The following is a 20985-nucleotide window of genomic DNA, read 5'->3' on the forward strand; positions in this document are numbered from 1 at the left end:
ATAAACACATATTCTTATACACTTTTTGACAACGAATGTAATTAATTTCGACTGACCGGTCAATTTTATATTTTGCCCAATTTTTTTGATCGTCTGGTCGGCAGAGCATCCAGCCGAACACATTTTGAAAATTTTTTACAAACCACTATTGTTTAGTGGTTATTAGCTAGTTGTAGCTATCATTTACTATATTAGTTTCTATAGCTATGTTTTCAGATTTTTTAGAGTGTATTCGATGTATTTAAGCTACTGTATTCATGAATACAGTAGCATTTCTCGACGTGAAACAGTGGATTACAGCTAGACAGATTATTGTATTCGACTGTATTCACGGCGTGAAACAGGGGATTACAGCTAGACAGATTGTTGTATTCGACTGTATTTGACTCTACTCACGATATGTATTTGTGAATACAGTAACGTAAATAGCACAATTCATGATCTATTCAGGTATTTTTGAACGGAAAGTGAATCAAGTAATATAATAGACTCCTAATATAACGCAAACTCAATTATAACACACAAAATTTGTATTTCCAGTTATAAAAAAGATTCTCAATCGAAAAAAACCCCAAAAACATAGCAATCTTCAGAGAAATTATATAATTACATTGAATACAGTTAAATACATAAAAATACATTGAATACATGAAGTATAGCAGGTCATCTATAGTGCAAAAATATATGAATACATATTGCAGATACATTTGAATACATATATACATCTGAATACATAAATTATATTAATTAAAGAAATATATGAATACATTCATGGAATATAGCGAGATAGTGAATACAATGAAATACATGGAATACAGCGGGATACATTGAAATACAATGATAAAAAAAGTCAATGAATACAGTGAAATAAATAGAATACAGCGAGATACATTGAAATACAATGAAAAAAAAGGTAACATACTCTTCAAGTTGCTCAGCCCCAAACTCCATCATCTTTGTCCAAGAACAACCCTAATGTCGTCTCGTCAAGAGGGCCGCGATTCTGACTCGAAACTCTCAAAATTTGGCGCAAAAACGAAAGAAATTCCTTATTTTCAATGACAGATTGTCTTCTTTTGTTAGTAATTGCGAATTTGGTAGATAAAGAAAAGCAGCAATGGAGGTTGTGAAAGGCAAGAGTTGCAATGGCCATGTCCAAATTTCATTGCAAAGCAACGGCCATCAGAATGGGGTGGATCTTGCTTGATTTTGACATTGATTCAGAGCCCCACAATGAAAATTTCACGAGACAATGGAGATGAATCAGTGGAGAATAGTGGTTGTATTCATGGAGAAAGACTGGCGTTGAGAGAGAGAGAGGGTGGAGAAAAATCTGAAAGAATAAGAGAGAAAAATAGTACAAAGAGTATTTTATGCCTTAAGGGTAGGAGGTAACCATAAATAAATATTTGGCTATAAAAATCAAATGGTAGCTATGGAATATAATTTTTTAAAATGATATTTATTTAAAATAAATAAGGTATCAACCTTTGTTATAGGAGGTAAAAATTCCACCCATTTCTCTCCTCTTTTTGGACCGTAAGCCCACTGAGATATCCAGCCCAGACCAATGTATTTCTATCGGGAGAAATTTAAAAATAGCCAGATTTACAACTGGTCGTTCAAAAATAGCCCAGTTTCAAAAGTAATCGAAATTTAGGCACTTTTCATGTAAAGATAAATCTGAGCGAAAACACTGTTCAAAACCCGAAAAATACGCCAGTATATTATACTGGAGTTCCAGCATAAGTATGCTTGAACTCCAGCATATTATACTGGAGTTCCAGGATAAGTATGCTGGAACTCCAGCAGCATAAGTACACTAGAACTCCAGCATAATATGATGGAGTTCCAGCAAGTATAATTGTCCAGTATAATATACCGGAGTTTGGAGCACCGGTGCTCCAGTCTCCAGTATATTATACTGGAGTCAGCAAAGTATATCGGTCCAGCATAATATGCTGGAGTTCATACACAGGTGCACCAAACTCCAGTATATTATGCTGGACCGGTCTCTGTTGCAGCAAAATAGTGGCTATTTTTCATTGACTTCGTAAATGATGACTATTTTTGAATGATCAGTCCGAAAACTGGCTATACCGTGCTATTTCCTTTGTGGACCGTAAACATCCAGCCCAGGAAGAAAATATGAAGTCGCTCTTTACTAGTGATTCCTCTTTATTTCTTAGCAAATTTGTTACTCGTTAAAAAACAAAATTGACATGCAGCGTTACCCTCAACTTTACCTTATCTTAGGGAAATCAAAAATCAAGAGAAAAGGTAATCAAAATTTTCATAATAATAATAAGTCTACGCTGGTACACCAATGCAGGATTGTAGTTGGTGTTGGAAAAAATTGAATTCATTAAAGGAAAGGATGGAGAATTGGTATCAAGGAGGGCAGTATCGATTGACACCATCAGGAAAATACTCTGTGACATGCAGCTATTTGCTATGTTGGGGCCTCTTACTAAATGGGAAGAAGCAGATTTAATTTGGAGCTCAATCTTGTTACCTCGACGTAGAATAATGGTCTGGCTAGTCTATCAAGATAGACTACTCACAAAGGAAAGAATGCAAAGAATAAACATACCTGTAGATAGTGAAAAATGTTGCCTATGTGATGAGGGGACAAAGGAAACGAGTAAGCACTTGTTTGCAAACTGCAAATGAATAACTGAACTACGAAGGAAGCTGGAAAACTGGGCTGGTGTATAGATAATACAAGCGGATGCAAAACAGAGTTTACAATGGATAAAAAGCAGAAGATGGAAACAATTCAAAAAAGAAGTTGTTACTGCAATATGGGGAAGCGTGGTATGCTATACATGGCGGCAAGCTAGGAATTGGAAAGTGTGTAGGAAAACAAATGTAAATATAGAGTTTGTGTGCGGATACAAAGAGACATCATGGTAAGACTTGAGAAGCATAGGGAATCTAGAAAAGCTAGGAAATATCAATATCTAGTTCAAAAGTTTTGTAACTAGAGAGGTAGGGCTGAAGACTCTGCTTGAGGTTCAATAGCTGATGCACCCTTCCTAGAAGGTGTTTGACTCAAAAGTTGTTTAATACTTTTTAAGCAAATCAATCAATATAGATGAAGAAGTAAATCGTAGTCAACACTAATTAATACTGGATCAAAGAACATAATCATAAAGATAGAAGAATCAAATGAAATGACACCTGGGAGGTTTTTATTGATTATAGAAATTCGGCCTGCCTCTCCTTGGAGAGGTTCAGGAGATTACAATCAAATTCTTTCTTCCTCCTTGGAGGTGGAATCCCTCTCTCTCTCTAAGATTGTTTTGTCTCTCTCTCATGGAGTTCTCCCCTGTTTTCTCTGGATCCCCCCCCCCCCCCTTACGGGTTGTTCCTGNTGTCCTCTATTTATAGCCCAAAACTTCTCATGCTTATCATATTTCATTCGGGCCGGGTCGGGGAGGTGACCTCCCCTCATGGGGAGGCCTCGACCTCGACGCTCATGTCGTAAATAACACCGATTAGGTGAACTCGAGTTCGTTGATTACTGCTGCAGGGCGGTCGGGACGGGATCATTGCTGCTGTGGTCGTGTGGTCAGATTTTGACCAATACAGTTAGTCCCTCCGTTCGTCGGGGTCGTATATTACCGACCTCGGCGGACGGATAATGTTTATGATGTAATCGTGGAGGGAGTCAGATCTCGCGCTATAAATTTCGAAACTGCCCGGAGGCGTCTTTCTAATACTCTTATGCCGTCACAATGATTTCGAAACCGAAGAGCCGGTTGATAGATGAAACGTAGCTTTGTACAAGCGGTCACAGTGGCGCACGTTCCCAAGGAGCTGAATCGTTTCATGCCCGGCCAGGTTTTGGCAACGACCGTTGGTTTTTGTGCCCTGGAGAATTTGTGTCTTATAAATTGAAGGGGTTTGTCACTCGTTTTTCACACTTTATCGCTCATCTTCGAGAGAATTCCCAGAATATCTCCCTTTCTATTAGTCTGAGCTCTTCTTGACTCCTTTGCTCGCGGCAATCTTGAGCTTTCTCGCTTCTTCCTCAAAGTTCCTCCCTCCTCTTTTTGTGAGTTAAAGATGACAGGAACTTCTTCTCACGATAATCTTCCAGCTATCTCTCCGGCGGCCGGGGACCCTGCTCCGGCAGACGGAGACGTAGACCCGATGGAGTGCGAAGATGTTCCTTCAGTAGAGGAAATTTTATCCCGCCCGGGGAAGGCTGTGGTGGATTTCAGCGCCGATGGTGGTGCGGAGCAGGTAAATATTCCTCCCCTCATAGGGGAGATCGGAATAGCAGATTTAAGGGCACGATGGAGTATTCCTGGTTATGTCGAGATGGTGCCGGCAAAGAGAGAAGATAGGGTCCAGATCGACCGTCCTGGGTTCTGCTCGTTCTATGCTTACCCCTTCCTAGTGGGGTACACACTTCCGCTTCCAATGTTGGCGGTCGACTTCTGCCGCTATTATGAGGTGTGTCCTGCCCAACTCTCTCCTTACCTGTACAAGCTGTTCCTCATGTTTATCAAGTACGTGGAGCTAGCCGGTCGGGAGGTCACTCTGAGACACGTGCTCAGCCTGTTCGCTCCCTAAAAGATTCGCGGCACTATGATCCACGCACGTCCCCGAGGGTCGAAAGGTTTAGTGGTCAAGATGGACGACAGGACCAATCGTCGTTTTTTTGATAACTTTTTCTATCTGCGGACCGAGCACCTGTAGCGGATCCAACTGGGTTTCCAGAAGTGTGTAATTTTGCCCGTAAGTCTTCGTCCTTGACTAGTGGAGTACCCACTCTGGCCTCGCTTTTGTTTATATCTCCTGTTGTAAATATTGATCTATTTCGATGCTTTGCAGCCGAGAAGTTACCCCCTCCTCTGGAGGGGATCCGAAATGGGTCGAGGGCCATTCTTCCCCATACAGCGGGAGTTCGCACATGGTCGTTGTTTCATATGAGATTCGGACGTAGGCCCCTTACAGGTGAGATAGCGCCCTTATTTTTTGCCCGTTCTCTTTCGTTTCGATCTTACCTTTCGAGTATTGTTTGCCGTGGCCAGGAGGGTTCGCAGAGTCAGGGCTTCTCAGTTAGCTTTCCGTCAGCCGTCCGCGTCCGCTCGTATCAGTGCAGTACCTGCACCCGTCCGTCGAGGGAGGCGTCGGTAGAATCTCTGGTTTTGGCGCTCCGACCCGGACTATATCTCCCGAGGAGGGTCGGTTTGGTATCGTTCGTTCTCAGAACGACTCACCATCAGCCGGGGAGGAAGAAGGGACATCGAAGAGGCGGAGGGTAGGGTTTAGATGGTTCCTCCGGCAGTGATCAACTTGGATTCACCCCCAGCAAACCCAGAGGAAGGTGTTGTTTGCAACGTCTACCCTGAGGGTTGTTCCCACCAGTCAGAGCAGGAAAATTCTGCTGGTGTAGCGACCCAATCAGGAGTTCCCGCTGTCGATGACGCAGGATATCTTGCTGTAGCGGAGAATTGGACCCCTGATGTTGCCCGTCGTGACCTCGAGTGCGCCGTTACCGTGCTCGGCAGGTCGCGCCATACCATCGGCAGCGGAAAGGGGAAAGAGTGTAGTGATCGACGAATACGAGTTCGAGTCTGACTTGGACCCTGATGAGTTCGGATGTTTGAGGAGGGCCATTACTCGCTCGGTGATTAATGCGGAGGGGTCGGCCCGTCTCGTTGAGATCCCCTCCGACGTGAACCTGTTGACACAAGGAGCAGCTTGGTACCGCGATTCAGCTTGTGTGTTCGGAGGCCGAGAACGAGTCCCTGAGGAATGTTTCGGATGTCGAAGTGATGGGCGAAATAGCTATAATGGGCTTACGGGTAGTTAATATCTGACTTCGATTTCTTCTCTCCTTTGTTGCAGAATGAGCATTAGTTTAACTGCTTTCTTGTTTTGCAGACGTACATGTTGGAGGTAAAGAACATTCGCAGAGCCAATGTCCGTCGAGGATCTTCTTGCAGATGCTGGAGAAAGATCGTCGCTATGCCGCGATAGGTGCCGTGAGTTGTACGAACGGTTAAGGACTGATCCCCGCAACCGGGCTTTGGCGAAGAGTTGTAGAAGGGGACCGGGAGCTAATGCAGCGCTCCGCACAAGAGCAAGCTTGAAGAGCAAATCCGCCTCAAGGACGAGAGCTCGAGGTGGGCAAAGGGGTCGCTGCGGAATGCGAGCACCTGCAGGCAAGTTACGAGCAATGTAGTTGGAAATTGAGCAGAGCCAGGCCAGAGCAGCGGAGATGAATGCCGAGTGGAGCGGGAAGTTGACTGCGCTAGAAGGCAAGGTTCCCGATTTGAAGCGCATGGAGAGGGCAACGTTGGATGCTTCGACGAGAGGCACGGCCTTAGAGGCGGCAATTCGTGTACATGAGTCCGAGCGAGAGTCGAAGAGAGCTACTGCAGCCCTTAGGGAGGCGAGGCTCGAGGAGCGGATTGGCGCGGTTGACCAAGAGGCCTTAGTCTTGTCAGATCGAGTTGCGGCCTTGGAGAGGAGAATCAGCGCGTTGAGGGCCCAGGCTGGATCATCCCGTGCCGCTGTTCCCGCCAGGCTCATGAACTATGGGTCTATGCTGAAGCTCAACGTGATATTTTTCAAGAACTTGTGGGAGGCGGGCACCGTGACTGAGGCAGCTTTCGAGGAGGCACGCCAAAAGGCTTGTTGAGGCTCGAGCCAACTGTGGATATGATGTGGCGACACCCGAAGCTGATGGGGACGCCAGTGGTGATGATGATAACGACGGTGTTGGCACGAGTGAGAGAAAATTGTGTTTCGTTGTTTGTTGTCTTTTTTTTTTTAGTTTGGCTGGCTTGGACCAGATGTAAGCGGCAATAGTCCGCATTTCTGACTTCGTGAATAAAGAATTCTTCGCTTCTTGCTTTACATTTCAGTTCCTTGGTGGCTTACTCAAAAGTTGTTTAATACTTTTTAAAGCAAATCAATCAATATAGATGAAGGGGTAAATCGTAGTCAACACTAATTAATACTGGATTAAAGAACATAATCATAAAGATAGAAGAATCAAATGAAATGACACCTGGAAGGTTTTTATTGATTATAGAAATTCGGCCTGCCTCTCCTTGGAGAGGTTCAGGAGATTACAATCAAATTCTTTCTTCCTCCTTGGAGGTGGAATCCCTCTCTCTCTCTAAGATTGTTTTGTCTCTCTCTCATGGAGTTCTCCCCTGTTTACTCTGGATCCCCCCCCGCCCCCCCCTTAAGGGGTTCTTCTGCCCTCTATTTATAGCCCAAAACTTCTCATGCTTATCATGTTTCGTTCGGGCCGGGTCGGGGAGGTGACCTCCCCTTATGGGGAGGCCTCGACCTCGACGCTCATGTCGTAAATAATAGCGATTAGGTGAAGTCGAGTTCGTTGATTACTGCTGCAGGGCGGTCGGGACGGGATCATTGCTGCTGTGGTCGTGTAGTCAGATTTTGACCAATACAGACGGTGGCAAAGGCGTTGAATGATCTTAGGTTGTAAATTTGTTATTTTGGTTAGTTACGGTAAATACTTCACAGGTTTTACCAAAAAAACAAAATAATTCTACGTTGGATTAAATTAATTGCATGCTAATCATTAGCCCAAAAACTTAGGTGAAGGTGACTAGCTGGAGTATATACTCCATATTATTTTCTATTAAATAATGCTATACTCCATATTATTTTCGATTAAATAAATGCTGAAAACTACTGCCATATCATGTTCTCTCGCACTTTAATATATAACTTCATTGATAGATATTTCTATAAATCTTTTTCTCTCTCTTTTTCTTTTGAGCATGTAATAATGCAAGTATACAACGTCAATCATTTAAAATTTAAGATAGACTAACCAAAAGTCTTCCACTCACAATCGAATCTTAAATAAGTAGTGTTTAAGGGGAAGCTAATTTAACAAGAAAATAAACCAATCATTATGACAACCCAGATACTAACACAAATGATTATCATCTACTTTAGATTAAATTAACTAGCCTCTTGTACAATCAACATAAATGAAAAAAAGCTCTTTCTCCTTTTGTCAGTTACACATTCAGCTCAATAGAAAGTGATACTATTTTAATAGAGAAAATCTCACTTTATACTCATTAAGCTCAAGTTATTTACCCTTAAATACTCAGATCTAAATTATTTACTTTTCCTATTTATGCAACCAATACTATTTACCCGGCCCACATGATTTCTTGATATCAGATCCAAGTCGCATTAGGAAGATCAGTGATTTGGCTTATTTACTTCCTTTTCTTGATAAGAACATTTTTTCACTTTTCTCCACTTTGAATTTATTCCTAACGTGTTTAGCCAACAATGAAATATATAAAAACACTGTCAAGTATGCACAGTTAATTATACATATAGAATTTCACTTAATTAAGATCTGTGATTTGGCAGCTTTTTTGTGTTTTATGTTATTCATATAGAATTTCACTTAATTATACAATTGTTTTCTTTTTTACTTTTTCTGTATGTATGTACGTCTTATATTACATATTTGTTCTTCTTAATTTTGATATTATGCGTGTATAAGACCCACCATTGTTGAGCTTGAAGCTCCAGAATTTGAAATTTTATTTTGAAGATTTATTGTTTGATTCGATGTGGGTGCGATAAAATATTGCTTATAGTATCTTCGAGTGAGCTTCCCAAATCTAAATTTTTATGTGTATTTGAATATCCATCATTATTGGGCTTGAAGCTCAATCTTATTTTTGAAGATTTCTTGTTTGATTCAAAGTGGGTGCTGTTAAATATTGCTTATAGTACCTTCTGGAAGTTCATACTGAAATTTGATAGCATTTGGAGCTGATTTGAGGTGATTGAGATCGAAATTTTCAGCTGAAAATCGAAAAAGAACACAACTACCCAATAGTATACCGCTACGGTATACAATATGCTGTAGGAGTATATAGCTATACTGCAACAGTATACTATTATAGTTTACAATATACTGCAACAGTATATTGTAATAATCGAAGAAGAACACAGTTACCTAATAGTATACCGCTACAGTATACAATATACTATAGGAGTATATAGTTATACTGCAACAGTATACTATTATAGTATACGATATATTGTTATAGTATACTGTAATATATGCAATATACTGTAACAGTATGCTGTAATAGTATACAATATACTATAATAGTATACTTATTACCCGTAAATTCACTTGCCCTTTCCCTTTTAATTTGCTTTAAGCTTTTACCCAGCGTGAGGGGCAAATTGAAAATTCAAAAAAAAAAAATTATAGTATGCTATATAATGTAACGATATACTCTTACAATTAGATCCTTTTAGAATTTTTTGAAATATTTATTGACAACTGATATTATTTCAGTTTAATAATTAAATTAAATTTTTTTTTAACTCTTTGCGTACAATTGTATACCCTGTTGGTATAGCTATATACTATACTGATATCATATGTTAGTTAATATTTTTTGGTTGTATTAGCTACATTTAATTGGTACACAATTTGATTTTTCTTTAGTAATAGTATAAAAAAAAGAATAATAAAAAATAGTGAAAACAATAAATGAAATTAGATTATGAAGAGAAAAAGAATATAAAAAAAAGTTAAATGAAATTTTAAAAGGAAAAAAGAAAAAAATAAGAAGAAAACGAGAAAAAAAAGGAGAAAAGAAAAAAAAGAAAAAAGAAAAAGAAAAGAAGCATGGAAATAAAAAAGAATTGGAGAATAAAGAAAAAATTTCCCACAAAAACTACTATGGGTTGGAAATGTAATTAGTTTATTTGTAGAAAAATAAATGGATAGACAAAGGTAAATAGTTTTGTTTTTATGAGTAACTGTATCATTCTCCCATTTTAATACCAAAAAAGTAAATCTTTCTATGTATAGTATAAAGAAAATTGAAATCCATTCAATACATTATAATAGACGTACAAAAGAAATGATAAAGATACCAACTCCATTATAAAAGAGATCAACTAGCTACCCCTTTCATTTGAATATCTAGCCAAAAAGAAAGAGGAGGAAATAAAAAATTTGCTAGGTGTTTATGCCAAATCAAATTAATTTATCATAGTTTAATGATTTAATGAAAAAAATATATATTAATTAACTATAATTACGTGAACTAAGTCTATATACAAATACGTATCATGTATTTATTGATTTTAAACATTACGGCGGAAAGTTTTTAACAAATAGGATTATATTAGCACGTATAATTAAGGAGAGTGTATCATTGACTTCTCCAAGAGACTCGGGAGTCGTTTGGTAGGAGGTACAAGAATAATGCTGAATAAGGTGTATTAGTTATGCTGACATTAGTTATTATTAATTAAATAATGAATGTAGACATAAAGAATGAATGTAATTACTTGTACTATACATAAATAGAATAAGTATTGAGATTTGATAGCAGATTTTTAGGATTTTCCGCTTACTTCTTTCCATAGTTAGGATCCTATGTACATGTATATATATATATATATATATATATATATATATATCACTCCATGGAATAAGACACCAACTTTGATTCTTCCATACCTTGTTTATCACATGGTATCAGAGCCGGTGTTGAGTTTGAAATCCGGCCGAGAAATAAACGGTCTCATTAGAACTTGACTGGTTTTAGGAGAGTCCTTTGGTCTGGAAAGTAACTCTCACCATCAATCCTTTTGATATACATGTTTCCAGAATCTGGTGGCCGGATTCATTGTTTGTGAAGCCCATGCACCGGTAGAGGAATTCTGACATAATCTGCCCCGACGTCGCGAGAGGGCGCATGAGAGATCGGTTGGAGACTTGGTTCACTGTTTCTAGGTCACGTCGTTATTTTCAGTGTGTCTCTGGTAGTTTCTACTCGAACTGACCACGATTTGAGAAGCTTTCTTGCTTCCAAAAGTGTTGCTCATTAACAATCTCATCCGAAAGTCCCAAGTTATTGATTTCCATCCAAACTTTGTTTCTTCCATCTAGATTTGGTCCTTCGCAGCTACCTACCTATTTGGAGTCTGAAGATAATCTGGTATTTCCGAGTTCTTTTAGTGGTGGAGTATACTTTATTATTCTTGGTTATATTTCCTGGTGGAGTATATTACTGGTTTGTGTGATTTGTTGGTGCATCATTGGTTCTTTGGTTTGGTCATATTTCTGGTGGAGTATATCTTTATTGACTATCTGCTTGGAACTTAGTTAATCTCTTCTTGAATATATTTCGTGAGTTTTATTAGAATGGCTATAAACAGTAAGCAAGGAAGAAATAGTGTTACAACTCCTAGTCCAGCAATCTTGGTCTCGGATGAGTTTCTTGAGTTCCTTCAATATTATAAATCAATGAAGGAATTTTTTTCAGTTGATGCTTTCGCTGGGTCACATAAGATATGTCGTATCACCTCTTCAAATAAATGGGTGATTGATTCTGGTGGCACAAATCACATGACAGGTAATCCGAATATTTTTTCCTACATGAGATAATATAATGTACTACATCAGTCTTCATGTGTTGATACACCCTCTCAAAATGGAGTTGCTGAGAGGAAGAATAGGCATCTACTTTAGACAGCTCGGGCACTTTTGTTCCAAATGAAGGTTCCTAAACAGTTCTGGGCTGATGCGGTCTCCCCAGCTTGCTTTTTGATTAGTCACATGCCATCTACTGTGCTTGGTGGCAATATGCCTTACAATGTTCTTTTTCCAAACAAGTCATTATTTCCCGTGGAACCTAAGGTGTTTGGAAGCACATGTTATGTTCGAGATGTTCGACCATCTGTTACCAAGTTGGATCCCAAGGCATTGAAGTGTGTTTTTCTTGGTTATTCTCGCCTTCAGAAGTTATCGTTGTTATTCTACTGAACTTGGCAAATATCTGGTGTCAACTGATGTAGTGTTTTCAGAGACTATACCATTCTTTTATGCACCTCCCATCTCTACAAGTCAGGGGAGGAAGATGAGTGGCTAGTATATCAGGTTACCCGTACTTTGACCGAACAATGAGATGATATTTCTCCATCTCCTAGCTCTTCTATCGAGCACCAATTGACTATTGTACCTTCAGCACCTGCTCCAACTGTGTTAGCAAGACCACCAATTGTTCAAGTTTACTCACGGAGGCGAGAGACAAATGATACAGGTCCTGCATCAGTTCCTTCGTCATCTGATCCTCTCCCGCCTGATCCTCCAGAAGACCTTGAACTTCCCATTGCTTTATGCAAAGGTACACATACTTGCAAATCCACATATTCTATTGCTAATTTTGTTTCCTACGATCACTTATCCCCTGCGTCTAGATCTTTGATTGGGTCTTTAGACTCCATTTCTATACCCAAAACAGAGAAAGAGGCTTTGAATCATCCTGGATGGTCTGAAGCCATGCTTGAGGAAATACATGCCTTCGAGGAAAACCATACTTGGGATTTAGTGAATTTACCTAGTGGAAAGAAAGCAGTGGGATGCAAATGGGTCTTTACGGTCAAAGTTAATCCAGATGGTTCAGTAGCGAGACTTAAGGCGAGACTTGTGGCCAAAGGGTATGCTCAGACTTATGGAGTGGATTATTCTGACACCTTCTCTCCGGTTGCCAAACTTACTTCTGTCCGCTTGTTCATTTCTCCTGCAACTTCTAAAAATTGACCTTTACATCAATTGGACATTAAGAATGCCTTTCTTCATGGTGATCTTCATGAAGAGGTGTATATGGAGCAAGCACCTGGTTTTGTTGCTCAGGGAGAGTACGGAAGGTTTGTCATTTGAAGAAGTCCTTGTATGGCTTGAAGCAGAGTCCCTGGGCTTGGTTAGGAAAATTCAGTGAGGTAGTTCAAGAATTTGGGCTGAAAAAGAGCAAATGTGATCATTCAGTCTTCTACAGGCAATCAACAGTTGGATCTATTTTCCTAGTTGTATATGTTGATGACATTGTTATTACACGAAGTGATTATGCAGGAATCTCTTCTCTCAAGTCTTTCTTGCATACTAAGTTTCATACGAAAGACTTGGGACAACTGAAATATTTCTTGGGAGTAGAAGTAAATAGATGCAAGAAGGGGATTTTTCTATCTCAGAGAAAGTATATTCTTGACTTATTGGTAGAAACTGGTAAGTTGGCTGCCAAGCCTTGCAGTACTCCAGTGGTTCCTAATTTGCATCTTATGAAAGATGATGGCGATCCATTTAATGATCCAGGTAGATACATGAGGTTAGCTGGGAGATTAAACTATCTCACTGTGACTCGTCTAGATATTGCTTTTGCTGTAAGTGTTGTTAGCCAGTTTATGTCCGCTCCTATGGTCAAACATTGGGCAGCACTGGAACAGATTCTATGTTACTTAAAAGGAGCCCCTGGACTTGGCTTATTATATAGCAATGGTGGGTATTCTCACATTGAGTGTTTTGCAGATGCGGATTGGGCTGGATCCAAAATTGATAGAAGGTCTACTACCGGCTATTGGGTCTTTGTGGGTGGAAACCTGGTATCATGGAGAAGTAAGAAACAGAATGCTATATCTCGATCCAGTGCAGAATTCGAATACAGGGCTATGGCACAGACTACGTGTGAAGTTATGTGGATATATCACCTTCTCACGAAAATTGGGATAAAGCATACTACACTAGCAAAACTTTGGTGTGATAATCAAGCAGCTCTTCATATCGCCTCAAATCCAGTGTATCATGAAAGGACAAAATATATTGTAGTTGACTGTCACTTTATTCGTGAGAAGATTCAGGAAAACTTGATTTCTACTAGTTACGTGAAGACAGGAGAACAATTGGCTGATTTATTCACAAAGGCGTTAAATGGAACTCGAGTTAATTATCTTTGCAACAAGGTGGGCATGATTAATATCTATGCTCCAGTTTGAGGGGGAGTGTTTAAGAATGAATGTATACATAAAGAATGAAGTTAGACAGATTGCTTGTACTATACATAAATAGAATAAGTATTGAGATTTGATAGCAGATTTTTAGGATTTTCCTTTTACTTCTTTCCATAGTTAGGATCCTATGTACATGTATATATATGTATCACTTCATGGAATAAGACACCAACTTTGATTCTTCCATACATTGTTTATCACAGTTATGTTGAAATTATTTCTTATCCAATGTTTGATTTTGTCTATTAAAGTATTGCATAATTTCTAAAATAGTTGAATTGTTTACAAAAATACCCTCTACATTCTTTAACTTTTATACACTATTTTTATCGCTAACAATTTTATTACCCTCCAAAATATGGAGTACTTGCACAAGGAAAGAAAGGAATAGGTGGGAAGAAAAAGGAATAAGTTTTAATTCTTCTTGGTGATTATTTAAAGGAGAAAAGAATTTTAAGTAGTTAGTATTGGTCCATGGCAAGAGGACAAGGATAGTGGAAAGAATCTAAAAAGATGATCCATTTTTCAAATCCAAGAATAGATATAAATGGGAAAGATAGATCCAAAATATGTTGACAAATTCCATGTCTCTCTCTTCCCATGTCAGTTAGTACTAATTATTCTTCTCTCTCTTCTTTGTACAAAGACACAGTGGCCCCACCAGATCCAAAATACTCCATCCTTTCCGCATTTCGATTTTTGCCATGACTTTGGACAATCTAACAAGCATCCTTTTTTCTTGGCTTTAAAGACTCTTTTTTGTAAATGTTCCTCTTTCTGGTTGATGGGGTTTCTTGGATTCCTTTGGTGTTAGCTAGGAGCTGGAGCTAGTGTTGAAATGAGTGATATTTTGCTGGTTGTATTTTGAGCTGAGCATTTTAAAAGACTTGGTCTTAGGTAATTTCTTGAAATTCTGTTCATTGTCTTATTTTCTGATGATAATCTTAGTGGATTTCTATTGTAAAGGTCCTCTTTTTTTATGTTTTATCCTCTCCTTGTTGCATCTTTGTTTGTGTATATTTGCTGTATTGGGATGGTGGTGTTGTTTCATCTCTCTTCTCTTTCTATTTGAGTATCTTGTCTTTATCTCTGCCTTTTGCGTCTGCAAGTTTTGTGACTGTTGATTCTGTCTTTAGATCTGTGCATTGTGATCTTTTTACCCTTTTCAATGATTTTGTTCTGAATTTTGGTTTCAAAGTGCTTGCATTTTCAATTCTTTATCTTAAGACTATGATGTATGTTTCCAAATTTTTGAGTCAGATGGGGTTTTCTGATGTTGTCTCCAACAAGTTCTTAATTACTCTAATTGGGTTATTCAAGGTACTACTGTGATTTTGTTTTCTTTTTCAAATTGTGCCTGCTTTTCTTTTTCAATATCTGTGCTAAGGCTACACTGTTAAGTGCTTTCACTGTTATTGCTTGCTGAATTGTTGTGTGCTTCCACATTTCCTTCATTTACTTTGTAAATTGAGTTTGGATGAGTTTACGGATCTTGTTATTCGGCTTATGTTTTTTGAACTCTCACTTGTGGCAAATGACTCCGATTGAATCTGAAACAACCACGAAATGCTATATTTAAACATGAAAAGTGATGACTACTTCTCATTCGAAAACCAATTCCTATTGCCAATCAAGTATATCGTTAATTATACTTCATTATAATTACTTTGCATATGTGCAGACTATGCTCTTTATTAGGCTGGAGTGAATTCCTTTTGAAATCAAAATCAAGTACTTGCTTCATAGCAAGTTTTTTTATCCAAGAAAAAAGAAAGATATCAGTTTTAAGGTGCTAACACTAGTTTGAAGCACATACATCTCCATACGATAGATTGCTTTTAGCCGAATCTCTTGGATGTTCTATCAGAATTAGTGTTTCATGCTTCCTTCATCAGAGCCCAGATATGACTCTGTATCCATTTTGAAGTGGAGAACACAATGGAGAATTTTAGCACGCGTCCTTTAGTTTAATATGAGATTGCATATTCATGACAACAGTTGAACTTCTTTTCGATATAATGCTCCTTGTCACACGAAACTCATAGCATGACAAGTAAATCTTTTGGTGTTGAGAACAAGAAACTTTGTTATAATAGTCTACTGTCAACTGTTGGTCACTCTTATGAGTCCAAAGACATATATCCTTAAGTTCTCCATATCTGTGATGCCAATTTATCTTTTTTTTTTTCTTTTCCAAATTCTGTTGTGAAAACTGTAATGAAACTGATAGGTTCATGCAAATTCTTTTCGCTTACAACGCTGGAAAGTTCTGCTAGATTTATTGGATGGCTCAACTTTGTCTAAACCAGGGGAGAGAAGGGCAAGGGAGAAAAAAAAAGAGGGGAGTGAAATGAGTGAAGTTGTCCATTTTTGTTTGATTTGGGAAGCAAATAGGAGAATGTTGAGAAGAAAATAATTTATCTCCTTTTGGAGTCTTGAAGGAGAGAGAAAATACATCAAATAGAAGTTATCTCGAGAAAATGTGCACTATCCTATTTTATTTGTTATTGTTGAGCAAATGTGCGATATCCTGTTTTATATTATCATGCTACATTCTTAATTCTATATCGTTTTGTGTTTCAGAGGGTAGAAAGATGCAGTGCACTAGATATATCCCAGAATACTACTACCCAAGAGATCATAATGCAGCCTCGAGTGGTAATTCAAGGTCAATATCCCACAATGATATTACCTGGAACAGTAGCAGAGGCTTCAATATTTCATTGCCTCAATTCGTGGTGAACCAGAACCAGGATTTAGTTCATCAGAAGGAAATATTGAGACAGATGATACTCAGGCATGAAGCAGCGTTTAGATATCAGGTACTCATCTGAGCTGTTTAATGTCATTGAAACAGATTATAGTCATCTTCTACAAAAGTGTCTATATTTGACTGAATCTTCAGTTTGCTTCTTATATAAGTGAATTATACTTATAAATACCTATTCCTGTTCTCATGTTTTAAAATAAATCTTCTGAGATGTTACTAGATTTGGTGATTCTTCTTCCTAGATTCTTTCTCTCCTTCATTTCATTTTTTTCGGTTGACAAATCTAGTTATTCAGCCAGGATTCATATTGCCGACCCCAACTTGCTTGGGATTGAGCATTAAGGCATAGTCATTGTTGTTGACAAATCTAGTGTATGCCTGCTATATGTAAGTTAGCATTTAGTTTCTGATCAAAGTTGGGGCTTTCTTAATGGTAACCATGAGAGAGTGCTTCATTACTTGGTTATTCACTAAATGCATCATGATTGAGCAGATATCTAAATGTGTTCTCTTCAGGTTAAGGAACTCCATCGCGTCTATGGAAGACAAAGGGAATTAATGGATGAGATTAAAAGGAGAAAACTAGTGGATCATTTACACTTTCAGGCTGAGCCAAATACATTTATGTCTCAGTTAAGGTCTGAAATTTCCGGCAAAAGTTATTGGCCCATAGTAAACCTCACAAGCATCGAGCCATTTGCACCAAGTAAAGAAATGTTTCAAGAGTCTTCTAATTCTACTGGTAAGACTGTGCAACAAGGCGGTGATTATTTTTCAGGACGAAATGTCTCAAAAGAATGCAACTTATCATCGTCAAAGAGCAATATATCAAGAAAGAGAATGTTGGATCTTGAAGTCCCACCAGAAGAATACATTGACAATGAAGAAGGGGAGCCGTTTGAAAAGGAAAATTCTGTTATAAGGCCCAATATTATGATCCCAGAGCTTCAACCTCAATGTTATTCTAAAGTCAATGTTGGAGATTCATCAATTTCTCTCTCAAGTTGCAGGGGTACTTCTCTTTTGTTTGACCTAAATGAACCCGTACAGCCTGTTGAATCAGAGTGGCAGAATTCTGCACTTGAATCTCAAAACATTCACGATGAAATCAGGGACAATACATGTGAACACATCGCTGCTGTTAAAGACAATAAGGTCTCTAACTACACAAGTTCACAGAAAGGCATGGACTTAAATTTAACACCTCCTAACCATTTGTCTGAATACCAGTCTGCGTCTACCTCCAACATTTCCCATCTTAATTTCCCTGAAGGAAGAAATGTAGAGATTCATAAAATTTCTGAGGTTCTTGACAGTAGTAGCATAGTTCCTGATTCTACACCTGAATCTAGAAAATGTACCAGCGATAATCACCTTAAAGCTGCTAGAATTGATAGCAATCCATCAACAACTGATATTTGCATTGACTTTTACTCTTGCACCAAAGAAGAGTTTTTATCGTCTAGGTCAAGTGAAGCAACAACGCCTACCGCAGAAAGAGATATGGAAGTGGAAGGTCCTGTTAGCCCCGAAAATAAGGAGTGTTCTCCACCTAGAGGAGATTCTCAGGACATTATAAGCAGTACATCAATCCATCTGTCAAAAGGAGGCCATAGTGATCTCGTTGAGGAACTTGACAAGGTTGCAGCTGATATACTTATTTTTATTTCATCATCTGCCGTTGGGGGGTATTCAAAGACTGCCATCAGTGAACCATCCGAAGCTTCTAATAACTGTCTAGGTCTGCTTGCTGAAGTTGCTGCTGCTTTGGCAAGATTTCCAGAGAATGAGGTTGAACAACACATGGAAGTCCATTTTGAGTGCGATGTACCTCTTTCTGATAGGAATGACTGCAGTCGGACTATGAAGCTTAATCTGAGAGATTCAGTACCTGCAGTTGACTCTCTTTTGCATCAGGCAAATGAAAAAAATATTTCTCCCAAAGCAAGTACGTGGAGGAAAACTCCGAGTAAGACGAGTTCCAGAGCCAGGAGACGGTCCAATGATGGAAAGAGGACAATGTGCTCACTCCTGCAGCACACTCCCGAAAACAAGCATGGAATCGCAGACAGATTTTTGAAAGGCTGGGGGCTGACAAAAAAGCGGCAAAGGGCTCGGAGAGCTCAGTCTTATATGTGGTCTTCTTTTTCTTTTTTAGCTGATGAGTAATTAATGGAGATTATGGTGGTGACACCACCTATATTATGAACTCATAAGTTAAGTTATAGACTTAATAGTACAGAAAGTTGATTGCTAGGATTATCATTTTTTGTCTAGGAAATGTTATGTACAGATATTTAGCCGAGAATTCGTACAGGATACTTTCACTTGGCCTATGGAAGTTTTCACATTCAAGTTGTTAATTACAGAAAAAACCACATTTTGATTCATGGCACTTCTTGAATTACTCCACATTAGTTTGGAATGAACTGTTTCTTTTTTTCCTTTTCCCCCAGGGAGTGTTCATCCCAAAGTAATTGGAGCTAGATAATAGTATCCTGGGGCCAAATTCCAAACTCAAAAATAACCAGTTCATTTCTGAATGCATCATTTTTCCTTACTTATTGGATAATATCAATGAGTGTGTCTTAAAAAATGAGTTTCATCATAATATCCTAATTCAAAATTTTATAAACTTAGGGTGTGTTTGGTATAACGGAAAATGTTTTCTTTAAAAACAAGTAGTAATCTTATTCATTTTCCGGTGTTTGATATGCAAATTAAGGAAAATGACTTCTCAAGAGTATTCATAAATAATTTGGATATAATAAACATGAAGCCATAAACTTTCAAACCAACAACCTTCCGAACTCACATAAACTTTGGAACCGCTAAACTTTCCAGCGCGGAATTTTGAACCCGTAAACTTTATAATTTTTAAACCCGTAAACTTCCAAACACATAAACCTCCGAACTCATAACTTTGGAACTTGTAAAATTTTGAACCTTTAAACCGATAAATAAAAAAACTAAAACTGAAAAATATATTTNNGCGGGTGGGGGCAGGTGAGGAGGTGGGTGGGTGGGGTGGGTGGCGCAGAAAAACGAAAAAATAGAAATTTGAAATTGCAAAAGAAAATAAGGTAAAAAAATAAATTTTTTTGCGGGATGGGGGTGGGGTAGAGGGATAATAGGGTGGATGATAACAGAAAAATTAAAATTTGAAAAAAAATACTCCTCTTTTTTTGGAGAGAGGGGGTGGGGTGGGGAAGGTTGAGAGGGAGTTTTGGAAAATAATTTTCTTTTTCTTGATAAGGAAAATATTTTCCTCCAATTGGGGGAAAATGAGTTGATAAGGAAAATGTTTTTTAAAACATTTAAACCAACCAAACATGGGAAAATTGGAAACATTTTTCGGAAAATATTTTCCTTCATACCAAACACACCCTTAGTCCGAGAAAAAAAGCTTGTAAAAAGGAAAATTGATAATAATACAAAATATATGTGTTTGCACTAAATCAATGAATATAAGACGCGTGTCTACTTATGAACTTTTATCACTTAACTATGATTAAATAATACTATTAATATCACTTTAGTTTGTCAAAGATTAGGGTAGAAGGTTCGTAGGTAGTCGAACGTTTCTCTTTGTCTTACTCGGTTTGCTAGCATTAGTGTTAGTATGATATCTTTTATCCATAGATGGCTATTACCACCTAGAGTTTGACTGTATTCTTGGATTCGATCTTATTTCATCTTGCTATTATTCCTACTTGTTGCAATTACCTTTTCTTTTTCAGTCGTTCTCTAGCCGAGCGTCTATCGGAAACAGCCTCTCTGCCTTCCAGGGTAGTGGTAAGGCTGCATACATCTTACCCTCCCCATACCCCACTTGTGGGAAACTAATGGGTTTGTTGTTGTTGTTAGTATAAAAGCCTAAGTACGCGTGTAAGTATTTTCCTTTTCCTTTACTTATGGGCAAGTTTTCTTCTTTAGGTTAGATTTAGGGAGAAATTCAAAAATAGCCAGATTTATAAGTTGTCGTTCGAAAATAGCACAGTTTCAAAAGTAATCGAGATCTAGCCACTTTTCATGTAAAGATAAATCTGAGCAAAAACACTGTTCAAAACCTGGAAAATACGCTTGTATATTATGCTGGAGTTCCAGCATAAGTATACTTGAACTCCAGCATATTATACTGGAGTTCCAGGATAAGTATGCTGGAACTCCATTCCAGCATAAGTACACTAGAATTCCAGCATAATATACTGGAGTTCCAGCAAAGTATACCGGTCTAGTATAATATGCTGGAAGTTCATACACAAGTGCTCGAATCTCCAGTATATTATGCTGGAACTTTCCGTGTGATGGAATTCCAGCATAATATGATGGAAGTTCATACACAGGTGCACCGAACTCCAGTATATTAT

General features: G+C 38.3%; 1 protein-coding gene across 1 annotated transcript; it reads left to right on the plus strand.

Moving 5' to 3' along the window:
• The first annotated feature begins 14365 nt into the window (after positions 1 to 14365).
• Positions 14366 to 19005, plus strand: LOC109210850. The gene is made up of 3 exons (XM_019374322.1): positions 14366 to 14742; positions 16429 to 16667; positions 17132 to 19005. Exons 2-3 carry the CDS (start codon positions 16440 to 16442, stop codon positions 18782 to 18784), a joined length of 1881 nt encoding a protein of 626 aa, XP_019229867.1. The 5' UTR covers positions 14366 to 14742; positions 16429 to 16439; the 3' UTR covers positions 18785 to 19005.
• The last annotated feature ends 1980 nt before the right edge of the window (positions 19006 to 20985 follow it).

Source organism: Nicotiana attenuata, unplaced genomic scaffold (assembly GCF_001879085.1).
Source record: "Nicotiana attenuata strain UT unplaced genomic scaffold, NIATTr2, whole genome shotgun sequence".
NCBI lineage: Eukaryota > Viridiplantae > Streptophyta > Magnoliopsida > Solanales > Solanaceae > Nicotiana > Nicotiana attenuata.

Coding starts and splice junctions, on each gene's coding strand:
- LOC109210850 (XM_019374322.1), top strand. CDS start 16,440: ATGCAGTGCACTAGATATATCCCAGAATACTACTACCCAAGAGATCAT. Junction 16,668..17,131: donor AAGCAGCGTTTAGATATCAG/GTACTCATCTGA, acceptor TGTTCTCTTCAG/GTTAAGGAACTCCATCGCGT.